Here is a 16,766-nt window from a genome sequence, read left to right as displayed (position 1 = left end):
TGCATCCTTAGCCTAGCTAGGTGTGCAGAAGGACCAGCCTGCAACCTGAGACACGCTCATCTCGGTATGTACACTGTGTAATGGACATTCATTAACAGATATTTTATAAAATATTTTATTCATTAACAGTTTTTATAAAACTGTTCTCAAAGTTTTCAGACATAACGCACGAGCGCCAATATCTGCATGGTGGTATTAGATGTTAAGTTAATGCGCATGTGTGGCGTGGTTCTGTAACAAACAATTTCTTCAAAGTACAGCCTGCACTTATAGTGGCCGCGTCGGCGACGTGACGTCGCTCCAAAAGAAAAACAATTGACTCCGTCGCCAGCGCTTATAGTAAGCACGATGGCGATGGAGTGACGGAGCGACCAAAAATTTGGAAGCGGGTTAATTTGATTTTTTACAAACTGTCGCCACATGTGACTGTCTGTAAACCAATCAATGAACCCGTCGCTAGCGACATCGCTGAAAGTTAAATTATGATTTTCGCGGGTGGCGATGTCATCAGTCGTGTCGCCAGCACTATAAGCACTATAAGCGCGGACTGTGCTTATAGTGCATTGCGACGTAGCTCCAAAACAAATTAATTGACTCCGTCGCAAGCGCTTATAGTAAGCGCGACAGAGCAATGGTGCATCTAAAAATTTGGAAGCCGGGTATATTTGATTTTTTTTAGAGACAGTCGCCACATTTGACCATCTCTAAACCAATCAAATTGGGTGGCCCGCCCCCTTTAGTGACGTCGCGCCCCCTTTAGTGACGTCACTGACGACACCCGCTAAACTTTCGCTGGTGGCGACGGCGACGTTACCAGCACTATAAGCGCGGCCTTAGAGAAGATCTGTACTTTGAAGAATTTGTTTGTCTATGTGGTGTTGGCTGCACAAGCCGGATTCTCCTCGCCTAAAACTGTTCCCACGCACGTTGTAATAGTGGTTCTGTAACAGACATGCGTGATAAAGTTGCCATTGAATGTGTGACAGTAAGGTTTAAAACGTATCTATGTGGATATAGGTTAATAGGTTTATCAGAGATAACATGTATAACACAGCTAAACTACTGCAGGTTAACAGAGAGTGTTAAGTCTATGCTAATGAGAAACCCGCCGGGCGTTGTTTTTGCACACATTTTGTTGTGTGGATTGCGGTTAAGCTCAGGGAAACTCACATTGGTGATCAAGTTTGAGAACGGACCGTTAGGAGCCTGAGTTAGCGGGGTTCTGTGCATCCGGCCTAAGGAGGTCTGAGAGTGTACGTGACAGGACATTTTAAACCAGGAAATTCAATATGCTTTCTTTAATTTGGTAAAGCTAGTGTTTTTGTTTGTTTTTACCTGTTTAACATCCAGGTGACTTTGGTGAATGAGCGCCCAACATATAAAGCTCTGAAAGACTCTTATTTATCAGCAGCTTTGAAAAATCTACAGTATGTTGGTTCAAGAAAAGCTGTGACATAACCCAGCGGTGCGCAAATTAGGGGACGCAAGAATTAGGGAGGCGCAGGCGGCGTGCTGGAAACCTGGGGGCGGGCAGAGCTGTGCACGGGCGGCCAAGAAGCAGCTCCGTGCTGCTGCTCCTCTATGGCTTGCTGCGGGGGTGGGGCCTTGCTGTGGGGGTGGGGCCTTGCTGCGGGGGTGGGGCCTTCCATGCACACAGACATCCCCTCCTCTTCCTGTCTGTTACCCGCCCCAGTTTTCAGCAGCACACGAGGGACTAGAGCAGGAGCAGGCTTAGTACTTCCCCCCCCCCAGGTGAAAGTGTGTGTTGTGTGTTGTGATAGAGTGTGGGGTGTGTTGTTTGTGATTGAGTGGGTCTTGTGTGTGTGTTGTGATTGATTGCCTATGTGTTATGTCTGTGATTGTGTGTGTTGTGTCTGTTGGTTTTGTCTGTGTATGTGTGTTGTGATTGAGTGTGTGCTGTGTGTGTGGCTGTTGTGATTGTTTCTGTGCTGTGTGTGTGTGTTGTGATTGTGTGTGTGTGTGTTGTGATTGTGTGTGTGTGTCAGTGTTGGTTGTGATTGAGTGTTGTGTCTGTTGGTTGTGATTGTGAGTTGTGTGTGTTGTGATTGATTGTGTGTGTGTTGTGTCTGTTGGTTTTGTCTGTGTGTGTGTTGTGATAGTGTGTGTGTTGTGTGTGGGTGTTGTGATAGTGTGTGTGTTGTGTTGGTTGTGTGTCTGTGTTGGTTGTGATTGAGTGTGTGTGCGGGTGTTGTGATTGTGTGCGGGTGTTGTGATTGTGTGTGTTGTGTCTGTGTTCGGTGTGATTGAGTACAGTGTGTGTTGTGTGTGTGTGTGTTGTGTCTGTGTTTGTTGGTTCTGTTGGTTGTGATGAGTGTGTTTTCTGTGTGTGTTGTGATTGTGTGTGTGTGTGTGTGTTGTGATTGTGTGTGTGTGTGTGTGTGATTGAATGCAGCGGTGCCCAAACTGGGGAAGCGCAAGATTATTTAGGAGGGGCGCATGCAGCGAAACCTGGGGGTGTGGGCTGGCAGACGCGGTGCGCGGGAGGGCAAAAAAAGCTGTGCGCAGGCGGCCAAGAAGATGTGCGCGGGCGGACAGCCAAACAGGATAGTGCAGGTGGCGGCCACGTGATGGTGTGTGCGCACGCACGGGGGCTTCAGAGGTACGGGGGAGGAGCACGCCCGAGCGCTTTGATGTCAAATACCCCTCCTTCCGGTGTTTGCCCTACAATAACGCTGTGTTCCTGCTCTCCTCCGCTGGCAACCTGCTTCGCTGCGATCCTCTGCAAGTGAAAGGGTAGGGTGCACCTATATCACTCATACTATGAATGTACAGAAATAATAATAAAAAAATTGTAAACACTTGCTCGTGCTTGCAAAATGATGCAGGACACCCTGTGCTCATGCTTGGAGAGTTGGTGATGTCACCGCTCTCCGCGGCAGCGTGGACGCAGCCTAAGGCTGGGGCCATGGTAAAAAATACAGCGCTGAGCCGCGCTGACGCTCATGCTCAAGCAGGAGCTTTTGTGTGTCCTGGAATGAGCGTCAGCGAGCGCGCTTGTGAGGCGGATGTGAGGTGGGGCGGGAGGCTGGGCTAGTACGCCACGGCGCCGGCGTCACGGAGTGCCATTGGCTTTTGCCGGTCACGTGACCGGCCCTCCGCTTCCCTCAGCGCGAAAAATGAAATTAATCTGTCTGCTGCAATTCCACACGCCTCCGCACGCCTGCGGAAGCGACTAACAACGCCCCACACATGCCGGATGCAGGAGGTAAGTTTCCTGGCTCAGCGCTGTATTTTTTTAGCATTGCCCCGGCCTAATTTTGCAAGCGTGAGCTGTTGAAATATGTAGGTATTTAGACATATTTGTATTTACATTGTATACCGTTTAATAAAGGTTTTTTTTTTTTTTTTCATGTGACTTTGATTACATCAGGCAGGGGGCCCGAGAAATTTCATGGATGAAATGAGGGGCTCGGCTTAAAAAGTTTGCTCATCCCTGAAACCTACAGTGCATCTGATGTGATACATGTTCATTGTATCATTTTGTGGTATTTTAATTTAAAAGCTTAACAGTTTAAAAAGCTGTAATTTATCATCTACATTTTCTAGAGGTTGATATGAAGAAGCTTGGTGTAAAAGGTGCAGGGGCGTCACCTGCATTTCAGAAATATGGCTGGAGTATCACCAGGGAAAAAAGGAGAGAAACACTGCCTCAAGTACAGTAATTGAAATCACATATACAGAGCACGTGCATCATATAGACATACCTCAAACCCCCTATTCCCATAGAGACATCAGAGACCAATACTGTACCTCACCACACACTCCTCCCACTGTGGAATCAGAGGCAGTTAACATCTGCTGTAAATGTCACCCACCCACACACACCTCCCCCTCTCCTCTGGGACACCATGGGCAGATGCTCCTCATGTTAAACTTCACACTAGGAAAGACTTCAGGGCAAAGAGTTCTCATGTATGTTCAATTATGCACAACCATACAGAACCCTCTAACAGCTTTCCTCACACAGATAATAACAGCATTCACCTCTCATTTACCACACTCACCCCATAGAAAATTAAGTGCTAGATTGGCTAAGCAACCCTAAGGCCGCGTACATAGTATTGGCGCGCGCGACCACATGTGGCTTCGCACACGCCCATCATTGTCACGATCTGTGTCCTGCAGGGTTGCGCAATAGGGGGAGGGCGTGTCGAGGGACGTGTCCATGACGTCACGTGAGCGGTTCGCCCTCATTGGCTGGACTATGCACGTGACAGGGCCGTCGCGAGGCACATTCAAACCAGTTTGTCACGCTCGTTCACGCGTGATCCATGCACAAGCGCATTGGCATCCATTTGTTTGTATTCGGCGCGAGCGATGTCGCATCTGCTATGGACGCAGACTAAGCCATAGAGCACTTTGTACATCGTAAAATGTTACTACCTCACTGCCACTGTATTTTGCACCCAATAATAAGAGAAGCTACAGTATTGCTTCATACAATCTCCCTTTTAGAAGCCACATAAGGCATCTAATCCAGAAATGAGTATACCAAACAAAATAAAGTATCCCAGGGTACAAGGAGAAGGGAGGCAGGACCTGCATTTGTAGGACGAGATGCAGCAACATGCCGATGGCAGGTTGCAGCAGCTCAAGGCACTGCCACACCGGGCCGCAGAATCAGTAACTGCACGCGCTGTATGATGCATGCTGGAGATCTCAGGAGACGCATTCCGGGATCCTGATAATGGCCAGGGAAGTGAAGAACAAACAGGGGCATCACGCACTCTTGGGACCAGGACAAGGAATCTACACCGGCAGCAGTCATGCCATTATTCACCCATTTGTTATGTTTAGGTTTCCGTGCACTGTTTCACATTGATCTTGCGCTTTATAATCAGGTGTTGCATATTTCCCACTATTTTATTACAGATTTTGCTGGCGTTCCTTGGGGGGAAATGATATGGCCTTGGTTCATTCCATGGATTTTTTACGTCCATTTGATCAGAAGAGACCTGGCCCAAATTCAGGTTTAATCAGAGGAGTTGCAGTTATTTTGGGCTGAAATGGTTTGTAGGAAAGTGTGGGCGGGTTCACGATGGTCAAGCTATTAAAAAAAGCAGGATTGGGCCCCGCTCACACAGCACGCTACACGACGTGCGCACACACGTTCGTCACAGACTCCTGGCGGCCAATGGTAGTGTTCAGTGTTGAAACTACCATTGGCTGCAAAGTGCGGCGTCGGCACTGCTGCAGCCGCGGGAGTCTTTTCAATCTGTGATTCCTGGCTGTAGCAGCGTGACACCCAGTGACTTGGAAAGGCGCTTAACAACTATAAAAAAGTGCTCAAAAAAATAAAAGTTTGTGAAACTGACGAATTCTCTCAACCTTCCAGGGAATATGCACCGATTCCCTTACAACAGTTTAGGATCCAGGGCAGGAAGGGAGCAGCATCATCAGGAACACCCAGAAAAAAATACAAAACTCATCATAGTGTGGTATGAAAAATAAGTATATGTCAATATGTGAAACTTGGCTCTTTAGATAACCTACTTACAAAATGTAAGATATATAATAGCAGGTTTGTATTTATGATGGATCTTTGGACACCTCAGGTTTTGGACTTCAGCAAACAGCAGCATACATCAGATAGGGGTGGTGTCAGGCAAGATGATGTTTTCACTCTGGCAGCAACTTCCAATCAGTCATATGCAATCATACAAAGATAAGGGAAACAATAGTGCTTTACCAAATAACACAATGTTTTATCGTGAAGACGAGCAGGAAATGTACTCACAATATATTAAATGAGCACATTCACATCATGGTTTCTTTAGGAACCAGGGTATTGGATCGGCAGATGGAGAGATCCCTCACTTCACTCCGCTTCCTTGTCCTCCACGACGTCAGTTTCAGCAGCCTATCAATGCCCAGACTTTTACATTGATTGGCTGCTGAAATTGACCCGAGACTCGGCAGTGAAATCGGAGGGTCGGGGGACCCCCCCTCTCAGTTTATGCTCTAAACACTATATTATACATTATATATGCTCTATATTGCTCTAAACACACACACACACACACACACGTCGCCCTGTGTCAGATCATTTCATCTGCTGAGGATAATCACACATCGCCCAGCAGACAGAGGCGCGCACACGCGGATGCAGTGTCGCAAAGCCCCCTGTGTGAACGCGGCCTAAGATTAACAAAGCTGTGATAAAGTTTGTTCACATGTCAGTGATAGGGTTGTTTTTCATTGCCAGTTTGAGTGCGATAGCAACGAGCTATATAAAAGTCGGGTGGTGCTAATTTAAGGATTTCAATATCCCCAGGGGTAGAGACATTTGCTTGTTTAAAGCTTCAGACAAAGCAATATCCTACGTGTGTTTTTAAAAAAAAAAATTTTTTATAATAAATCAGTTCTGTACTATGAGAAAATACTTGTAGCATTTTTTTTAAACAACTCTGAATAACATTTTTTAATGTATTATAAGGTAACAAGCATTGTTTGTTTTCATAGCAACCATTTACAAAGTCACATCCCCTTCCGCTTCTGAAACAGGCTCCGGCACACCCCTTTCTGAGCCCTGCCCTCTCTCTAGCAGTGCACCAATTGTATCTAGTGACTGCCTGGTCACAAAATCTTCCCCACAGAACTTTGCATCTTTGGTCCTTTTCTGCTGCACGGACAGCCATCTAGTGAACCCCCGACCCGTATCTTCACCGATTAATCTCAGGAGAACGGATCGATTGGCAATTTAGCTAATTACTTATCATTGTGTGGATTGTGTTAATGCACATATTAAAGAGAAATAAAAAACACGACAGCTTGGACTGCTGCTTTAAGGCGCGTATAACCCTGACAGATCGGGATCTGTGCATGCTATACTGCTTACAGTATGTTGTGCATTTGTTGTTAAGGGAGCAGCATTCACTGTGCGGTTGGAATCTGGGACTCATCTTCACGCCCAATTATACATAATCCAGGGCACGCCAGGGCTGTGTGGTGCCAGGTGGGCAGGACACGGGTGTGCACCGCTGGTCTTGCTAGTTGAGCACTGTTGCAGAATAGTAGTTGGCACGTGAATTGTTTTGTATTAAAAGAAAAACTAAAAAAAAAAAGCTGTGGCTATTGACCCTCAAGCTCTGTGTAATGTGTTTGTGTATTTTCCAAGTTGGGCCCAGCTTAAAGGGTGGGGGATACAGAAGGTTCCGCGGTAATGAAGTAACGCTACACATTGCTCAAGCTTCTAGCCATGCCATTATGAAAATGCACACAGTCGTTTATTTGATCCCTTTAGCAAACACTGCCTGGGAAGGAAATGTGTAGGTGTACAGTATGTCCTGGATCCCTCCTGTGACAGACATATCCTATATTCATCTGGTAGAACCACTGGATATATTTGTAGCACTGGTGTTTTTTTCACAACCAAATTATAATATGAACTTGTGAATGACTGTAGGCGAGATACGTCGGCCTTTACAGCTTCTTCACACACACTCTTTTGCTGCCCTCACTATTGCGCTTCTTGTTCTCAAACAATTTTATAACCAGCTTCACACTGATGAGACCCAAAAGGTTGAAAATCACGGTCTATCTGTAGGTAGATTTACTGGCTATGTACTTCTTTAACCCAGGCTGTGCTGAAAAGCTGGAATATGCTATTGGGGTTGTCCATGTTAATACAGGCAAGTAGCAAAAAGTGACAGTGTGTGCTCATTTGCATGTTATTTCCCAGAATCCCAGGCTACAGTGGAATGACTGTACGCCAAGAGATAATGGTGAAAAGCAGGTCTGCAGACCTGAGACGTGTGAATGTGCGCACAAGTGGTATTTTTAATTGCTGTACACTGTACGGTGGGGGGAAGGTTGTTACTATTTTACTCACCATAACTTGTTTTGTGCTCTGAAAAAAAGAAGACACCAGCTTGCGATTTTTGAAGATATTGGTCCATATTTACCCAGACACCTTCCAGCGCTGAGCGATACCTCGTAAGGTTGACCTGACTGGGCATTAAGTCGTCTTCCAGCACCAGGAGGTGCCGTATAGCAGAAGGTTGCTCAGTAAGTGGGACCCATTATGTGGGACTATAAGAGGAGTTGCAAGTGTATCAGAGAAATAAAAGGGGGCTCATGTCCTTATGATGCAGATCCATAAATGTTAGCAATAGTCTCAGTAGGCAATAGTTGGAAGACAACTTTAATCAGCCCAGTACCTGCTGTGACGGCCATGGAGCGGATGCTGTAGCTGTGAATATCTTGTCTGACCCTATGACCCAGGGTGGTCTGAATGCTCTTAAACAAAGGCACTTATGTAAGTGAAATACTTTGTGTTTTTAACATTAAAAACAGTGTTATACTATTTTGCTTTCCCTTTTTTGTATATGGATTTTCCCCCCCTCTTATGGATCTGGAGTACCTGTCTGGAGATATAAGTTGGTAACTTTGAACAACCACAACGCTTTCATTTCACGTTAAACTCGTGAGTGCAAATTTTATAGAACTTCCAGCATTGAAGCTATTGTGTTGGAGTAGACAATATTGCACTATTTTGTGTTTTCAATTTCTTTTTCATGTCCTGATGTGATTTGCGCACCTGTTTCTCCTTCGTTTGCTGATTGAATTTGGTTTGAATTCTACGTCAGGAGCTGCACTCATTAAGGATAGTATATCATCTGTGTTACGTTTGATTTATTTGTGATATTATTTGCGCTTGTTTTTCTATTTCAATAAGATTTATTAGCTTGAGGTTCGCGGAACAAATGTTTTGTAGCAGTGGGTGCACAATGTAAAAAAAAAAAAAAAAGGGGGGGGGGTTGAGAACCACTGACGTACAGGATTTCCATCACCTCCTATAATGCTTCTCCTTCCCCAAATCTCACACCCTATACACTGCTCTTTTCTGCCCTACTTGTCTCTCACTGCTGGTTAACTGTTAAACTACCTTCTGAACTACCTTTATTCCCCACCTTTTGTAGGGGGGGTTAGAGCAGGGCTGCGCAAAGTCTTCTCCCGGCACTCCCCCTGCCTACTCTCACCCCCTGCTCGGCTCCGGCATCAAAAGACGCCGCAGTCATGTGACATTACGTTACCATGGCAATGCCACGTCGCGCGACCCCATGGCGTCATTTAACGCCGGGTTGCCATCGCTGAAGAGTTAAAAGGTAAGTAAAGTTACAGAAGCCTCGCGCGATCCCCGGCATTTCATTTAACTGCCTTCGGAGAAGCGGGGGGCCTCCGAAACCGCTCTGCCCCTCCATCCCCCCAGAAAGTCTTGGCCACGCCCCCCAGTTTGCGCACCCCTGGTTACGGAACAGTTAAGCCTTCCTGTGCACTCGCTTTGTGGCCCCTTCTGAACTGGTAGGGGTAATTTGCTTCTTTAACAAAGTAACTTTCAGATGCTTGATTTAAGCAGCTGCCTCCCTTACACTCTTATAGTGCCATTAGCATTCTCTGGGGGAGCTTAGAGGAAGCCAAGCAGGAAGTGTTCAAAGCAAATGGGCTTCAGAGAAGGAAGATGAGAGGAATAGGAGTTGAGTGAAAGTGAGAAAAAAAATAACCTGTAGCCCCTTGCTTGTGAAGGGACACAGAATAAGTATAATACCATCTGTGGGCTCCTCCAGGAGTAAAGAGTTGAGGTTTTTACAAGAGCCAACTTATAAGGTACTGAATTCAGCATCATCTGACTGAAAGGAGCGTAGCATCAGCACAAACACACCTGCTAGTACAATTATAGCAATTATTGCCATTATGTAGCAGAGTATTTTTTATAATTCCTGAATGTTGGGTTTCCCCATGAGCATGACGTCCCCTGGTCTTAACTCCATCAAAGCCAGCAAAACATTAACAATAAAAACAAACCTGCCACCCTCTGAGTTCAAAAAACATATTTTTGAATCGAGTCTTGTTCCTCAGTTTGATCGCCAGCAACGTCACGGCTAGTAAGCCACTGGTATGACGTGCTGGCTGGTGCAATGCTGGGGTTTTTGGACACATGAGGCTGTTTCCGCTGTGTGAAACCCAAGCACAACAATCAAACATTAGAGCCTTGAGGTCAATCAATCCTGAAAGAAAATATCCCTGCGCCTCAGGGCCCCACTCAAGAGACGATCATTGGTAAGGCTACGGCCCCGCTCTCTGCGCTGCACGAGCGCCTGCCAGGTTGGCGGCGCATGCAGCCGAGTTCCCCGGTTAGCAGTGAGTTGCGGCCATGTCGTCACCCGGCAGGTTCACCCTCATTGGCTGAGTCGCAGAGGGGTGTGGCCTAGCACTCCGTCGCTAGTATTACTCACAATTCTCCCGTCTGCTGGAACAACAGGCCGTGCAGCGCTGTGCCCACCCCCTGCAGTGGGCCCGGCCCCACTGATGGGCGGCTCTTGTCCCCGCATTCAGCGGGGACCTGGCCTAATGCTTCATAAAGTTCATTCCTAGATTGTCTGGATGTTGGTTTTCGGCCGCTCTATAATACCTGTTGCTTATATTCCTGGGACAGATTGCTTAGAGTAAATGGGAAATGAAATTGTCATGTGCTTGCAATCTAGAACAGCGAGCACAGCAAAAAACGCCACACCAGATTAAATCGTTTTCATACTTTGACGGTGATGTCATTCTGTCATTCTGTCATTCTAAGGCCTCAATTATAGTTGTAGTGTGTGCGCGTGCGAGCGAACGTGTGATGTCATGCGGGCCTGTCGCTCGTGCAAAACATGCACTGAGGCTAGAGGCGATCGGGAGACGTGACAGACGCGTCACCAGGCTCGTTCGCCCTCATTAGCTAAAACGCTCCCGTGACACGGCCATCACGCGGAAAAAAATAATTCAATTGTATTTTCAAAAATCTCCCGTGCGGTCGCTCTGCAGCGCTCGCACTATGGGTGGCCTCATTGAGGAACACACATTAGTACTCGCGGTGGGCGCGCCCGCCGCAACTTTAATCGCGGCCAAGGTCGTCATTCATTAGGTCAGGAGACATAGCCGTAACTTTATTTTTATCCACGGTGGATAAGGTATCCATTGAAACATCTGAGCAGATACACACAAACGATAAACCACTATAAAGGCATTTTAAGCAAATAACAGGGGTTTTTTTGTCTTGGCAAGTACAGTACAGTAAATATATACAACTGCTCATTAAGGGGCACATTTGCTAAGCAGTGCAGCACCTTAAGGGCCAAATGTACTATAAGCTCTGTCTATTTAACGTTAACATTATAATTAACCCAAAGTCTTTACACTAAGGAAAATAACCCAACGTTACCCAGTGCTACAAATAACCCAACGTTACCCCCGTGCTACAAATAACCCAACGTTACCCCAGTGCTACAAATAACCCAACGTTACCCCAGTGCTACAAATAACCCAACGTTACCCCCGTGCTACAAATAACCCAACGTTACCCCAGTGCTACAAATAACCCAACGTTACCCCCAGTGCTACAAATAATCCAACGTTACCCCAGTGCTACAAATAACCCAGCGTTACCCCAGTGCTACAAATAACCCAGCGTTACCCCCAGTGCTACAAATAACCCAACGTTACCCCCATGCTACAAATAACCCAACGTTACCCCGGTGCTACAAATAACCCAACGTTACCCCGGTGCTACAAATAACCCAACGTTACCCCGGTGCTACAAATAACCCAACGTTAAACCAGTGCTACAAATAACCCAACGTTACCCCAGTGCTACAAATAACCCAACGTTACCCCAGTGCTACAAATAACCCAACGTTACCCCAGTGCTACAAATAACCCAACGTTACCCCAGTGCTACAAATAACGCAACGTTACCCCCAGTGCTACAAATAACCCAACATTACCCCCAGTGCTACAAATAACCCAACGTTACCCCAGTGCTACAAATAACCCAACGTTACCCCAGTGCTACAAATAACCCAACGTTACCCCCAGTGCTACAAATAACCCAACGTTACCCCAGTGCTACAAATAACCCAACGTTACCCCAGTGCTACAAATAACCCAACGTTACCCCAGTGCTACAAATAACCCAACGTTACCCCCAGTGCTACAAATAACCCAACGTTACCCCCAATGCTACAAATAACCCAACGTTACCCCCAGTGCTACAAATAACCCAACGTTACCCCAGTGCTACAAATAACCCAACGTTACCCCAGTGCTACAAATAACCCAATGTTACCCCAGTGCTACAAATAACCCAACGTTACCCCCAATGCTACAAATAACCCAACGTTACCCCCAGTGCTACAAATAACCCAACGTTACCCCCAGTGCTACAAATAACCCAACGTTACCCCCAGTGCTACAAATAACCCAACGTTACCCCCAGTGCTACAAATAACCCAACGTTACCCCCAGTGCTACAAATAACCCAACGTTATCCCAGTGCTACAAATAACCCAACGTTACCCCCAATGCTACAAATAACCCAACGTTACCCCAGTGCTACAAATAACCCAACGTTACCCCCAGTGCTACAAATAACCCAACGTTACCCCAGTGCTACAAATAACCCAACGTTACCCCCAATGCTACAAATAACCCAACGTTACCCCAGTGCTACAAATAACCCAACGTTACCCCAGTGCTACAAATAACCCAACGTTACCCCCGTGCTACAAATAACCCAACATTACCCCCAGTGCTACAAATAACCCAACGTTATCCCAGTGCTACAAATAACCCAACGTTACCCCAGTGCTACAAATAACCCAACGTTACCCCAGTGCTACAAATAACCCAACGTTACCCCCAGTGCTACAAATAACCCAACGTTACCCCAGTGCTACAAATAACCCAGTGCTTGTCCCCACCCCTCTGCCTTCTGTCACTCCCCTTGTAGCTAGAGACGTCTCCCAAACTCAAATTACAACTTTCGCTTGGGCTACGGAGACGGGAGACGTCATCCGTAGCCGTAGCTGGCACTATAAGTGCAGCCTAAGGTTAATGAAAGACATTGAGCTCAGTTTGTACTTTCAGATACTCAATGTGGCAGCATTGCTATATTTTATTGAGTATACAAAAATCAAACTGAGAAATGAAAGGAAGTGGGAGATGTAGTTGCTAATGACACTTCTAGAGGCAGGGACTCACCTTGCAATACTCATCAATTGGAATTAGGCGCCTCACGGCCACATCTCGTATGTGGCTTCTTCGAAAGAGGATTTTCCCTGAAACAAACACAAAAACATCACAAAATGAATCATCGCAGTGTTTAATGCCAATGTTTTGTGCTGTTCGTGCCTAATAAGAAAGAATTAAGTACAAAATGAAATCAGTGAGGTACAAATACTAGCATTCTGCTCCTTACCGATTCACAATACATGTTTATCCCAAGTATTCTGTAACCATGTAAGTGGAAGTATTTAATTCTGTATATTTTATTTATCGTGCACAGCATTCATGTCGGTCTATAATACATGAAGGTTATAGGGTATTGGGGAACAGCGTGTATACATAAATGTACACTGTGCGGCCCTTAAAGTATATCATGTTGCCAACCACTGATGTATGGGAAGAGCTCCTACAATCATTGATGGTAATAGAAAATGAATGTGCATCCCTCAACAATTTTCCTAAGAAAAGATGTACTTTCTTGAGTACCTTCTGAAAATTTGAAGCACCCAGATTGTTTATATATATATATATATATATATATATATATATATATATTATTATTATTATTTAATATACAAGTAAAAAAAAAATATATATATATATATCTATATCTAAATCTATATATCTATCTCTATATATCTATATTGTAATACATGTCCTCCGTGTTGGGTCGAAACGCTCAAAGAACAGATTCTCTGCCGTTTTATACTATTCATATGCAAAGTATTAATTTTAACAAGACTACCAATACTCTTGTTACTCCAAATGTAAAAGTTAATCTCAAGAGAAGGAGGGGGGGGGGAGGAAAGAATCTTAGTCTGCATTTTTTTTTACATTCCATCTGTGTGAGCCAAATTAATGTATTTATTTCTTTAAGCACCAGACCCGAGTCAGATCCTATAAGCTGTCCCTTCCTGTCTAGTGTTTATTTTTACTTTCCTTTAAAGGAATTCTTTCAGGACAATGTTTGGCCATTATTTCCCTTCCCCTACACAGCCTTGGTTCATTCTTTTTATCTTTACCCATTAGAGACTTTCAGCATGACACAGGAATAGTTAAACAATTGCCTGCTCATTTGTAATACATGCACTGCCATAAGTATTAACTTGCATGTTCATTGGTTTCAAGATTGCTTCCTTAGTGTGATCTCTCGGTATGAAACCCAAATATAAAAATTATAATTCAGGGTCTCTGAGATTAACCAATCACAGCAATGAGTCACAGGCCCCTCTGGTAGCACATGGTCTAATTAAATCAACTGTGTTACGAATAGGGTGTTCACTAAACATAAATATCCGTTTATGTGTTTTAATGGTTTCCTGCCATTACCTAAATGACCTCGTGACCCTGACTATATGGTGAGAAGTGGGGGGTAACAGTTAAGAATGCATTACCTTTCATTCACTTGAACATTACTGAGCCTTACTCCACTTCTCACCATATTGAATCCTTAGTGTGGGATATTAGAGGAGCAGTGCAATGAAAGCACTCACCCAAGTTTTTCCAAGTTATAAAGTCCCACTTTGAAAAACAGATTAGAATACAACTCAAGTGAAGGTACTCCTGTAACCCTACCTTTTTATGCGGGATTGAAGAAGGGTTTGCATAATATAATAGAATGGTTTAAAAGCTGGTCACATTTACATCCGAAAGTCTAACTCAAACAAGTACACAAACAGCAGCACAGCATATACACGGCATGCATTCTTTTGTAAGGGAGCGGTTAATAGGTTCGCTATCTGAAGCAATCCTGTGTGCACTGGCAAACCTATATGAATATTAATGCATGAAATGGCGGATTTGTAAAAAAAAAAAAAAAAAAAAAAAAAATGCATTTTACGGGAAGGAGGACTGAACTCTTGATTTATTTAGCTCAGACTGTGGGCACATTCCTATAGCAAGCAGATGTTTTCCATACATTTCTACAGATCATGAGACAAGCCCTGAACATGGAAACTTTGCCTTTGTAAGAGGGGAGGGGAGGTGAAACTAGGACAAACAATGTTATTTCTCCATGTCAAGTCAGGCAACACCCTGGTGTCACGTTTAAAAGTACAGGTACTCTACTTTTGGAAAAGCTTATATTTATGGTTTGGGGGGGGGGGGGCAGCGAAATATATAGTCCAAGCTGCCGTGTTTTTTTATTTTATTTGACTTCCCTTTAATATGTGCATTAGTACAATCCAAACAATGATAAGTAAGTAGCTAAGTTGCCGATCGATCCGTTCTCCTGTGATCGATCGGCGGAGATTTGGCTCGGGGGTTCACTAAGATGGCTGTCAGTGCAGCAGAAGAGGACCAAAGATGCAAAGTTCAGTGTGAATGATCATGTGACCAGGTAGTCACTAAATACAATTGGTGCACTGCTAGAAAGAGGGCAGGGCTCAAAAAGGGGTGTGCCAGAGCCTGTTTCAGAAGAGGAATGGGATGTGACTTTAAATGGTTGCTATAGAAATAAAAAAATGCTCGTTACATTATAATACATTAAAAAAAATGTCATTTAGAGTTGTTTTTTTGGGGAAAAAATGCAACAAGTATTTTCTCATAGTACAGAACTGCTTTTTTTTTTTTTTTTTTAAACACGCATGTAGGATATTGCTTGCTTTGCAGCTTTAATAACGAATACTTTAGTGCATTTAATGAGATCAATAAAGAAATATATTTATTAAAAAAAACAAAACAAAAAAAAAAACACAAGGTGATGTCAATAATAGTACTACCAACGCCTACTTCCAGAGTCTCTCCTACTTCCAGAGTCTCTCCTACTTCCAGAGTCTCTCCTACTTCCAGAGTCTCTCCTACTTCCAGAGTCTCTCCTACTTCCAGAGTCTCACATATTGGAATGGACTGTAACTTTAAGAGGGTGACGTAATAAAAGGGCAAAGAGAGGTCAGGACCATCATTTAACTCATTAGCTGCCTTCTGTTCCTTCAACAGCTGGAATTTACAGCACTGCATTTTGTGCATTATAATCGCATATTACAGTACTAGTTAGGGTGACCATTCGTACCGGTTTTACCGGTACAGTCCCGGTTTTTTGAGGCCTGTACCGGTTTAAGCCTGTCCCGGTTTTTGTCCCTGGTCCCGGTATTGCGGTGCAGCGGCGGTAAGTATTTTTTATGTTTGCGTGAGAATGCTGCCGGGGGGACTGAATGATGGGGGACTTAGAATGCCGGCCGGCCCGCAGGGGATTGGTTGCAGGCAGGTCAGAGGAAGCCGGGGGCGGGACTTCCGCTTTGTGCAGAGCACACGTGTCTTCCCGGCTTCCTCTGTGCGCGTGAGTGTCCCCTTTCTGTCCCGGGTCCCAGCCAGGGGGGGGTAATAGGGGGGGTAATAGGGGGGGTAATAGGAGGTGGTAGCGGGGGTGCGCCTGCCTTTGTACCACCTTGTACCTTTGCCCCCCCCGGCGCTCCCAGCATTGCCCCTCCTGGCGCTCCCAGCATTGCCCCCCCCCGGCGCTCCCAGCATTGCCCCCCCCCCGGTCGCTCCCAGCATTGCCCCCCCCCGGCGCTCCCAGCATTGCCCCCCACCCGGCGCTCCCAGCATTTGCCCCCCCCCGGCGCTCCCAGCATTGCCCCCCCCCCGACGCTCCCAGCATTGCCCCCCCCCCGGCGCTCCCAGCATTGCCCCCCCCCCCCGGCGCTCCCAGCATTGCCCCCCCCCCCGGCACTCCCACCGTTGCCCCCCCCCCCGGCGCTCCCACC

The 16,766-nt window shown here is 45.6% G+C and overlaps 1 protein-coding gene across 1 annotated transcript in view; it reads right to left on the bottom strand.

Moving 5' to 3' along the window:
* SH3PXD2B (SH3 and PX domains 2B) overlaps positions 1-16,766 on the bottom strand; it is a 133,278-nt gene that overhangs the window by 56,429 nt on the left and 60,083 nt on the right. Inside the window, exon 4 of the mRNA XM_075600984.1 lies at positions 13,039-13,115. Within this exon, the coding sequence (XP_075457099.1) occupies positions 13,039-13,115 (77 nt within the window). The remainder of the gene's footprint in view (positions 1-13,038; positions 13,116-16,766) is intronic.

This window comes from Ascaphus truei, chromosome 5 (genome assembly GCF_040206685.1).
Source record: "Ascaphus truei isolate aAscTru1 chromosome 5, aAscTru1.hap1, whole genome shotgun sequence".
Classification (NCBI taxonomy): Eukaryota; Metazoa; Chordata; class Amphibia; order Anura; family Ascaphidae; genus Ascaphus; species Ascaphus truei.
This window is presented reverse-complemented; position numbering and strand designations above follow the sequence as displayed.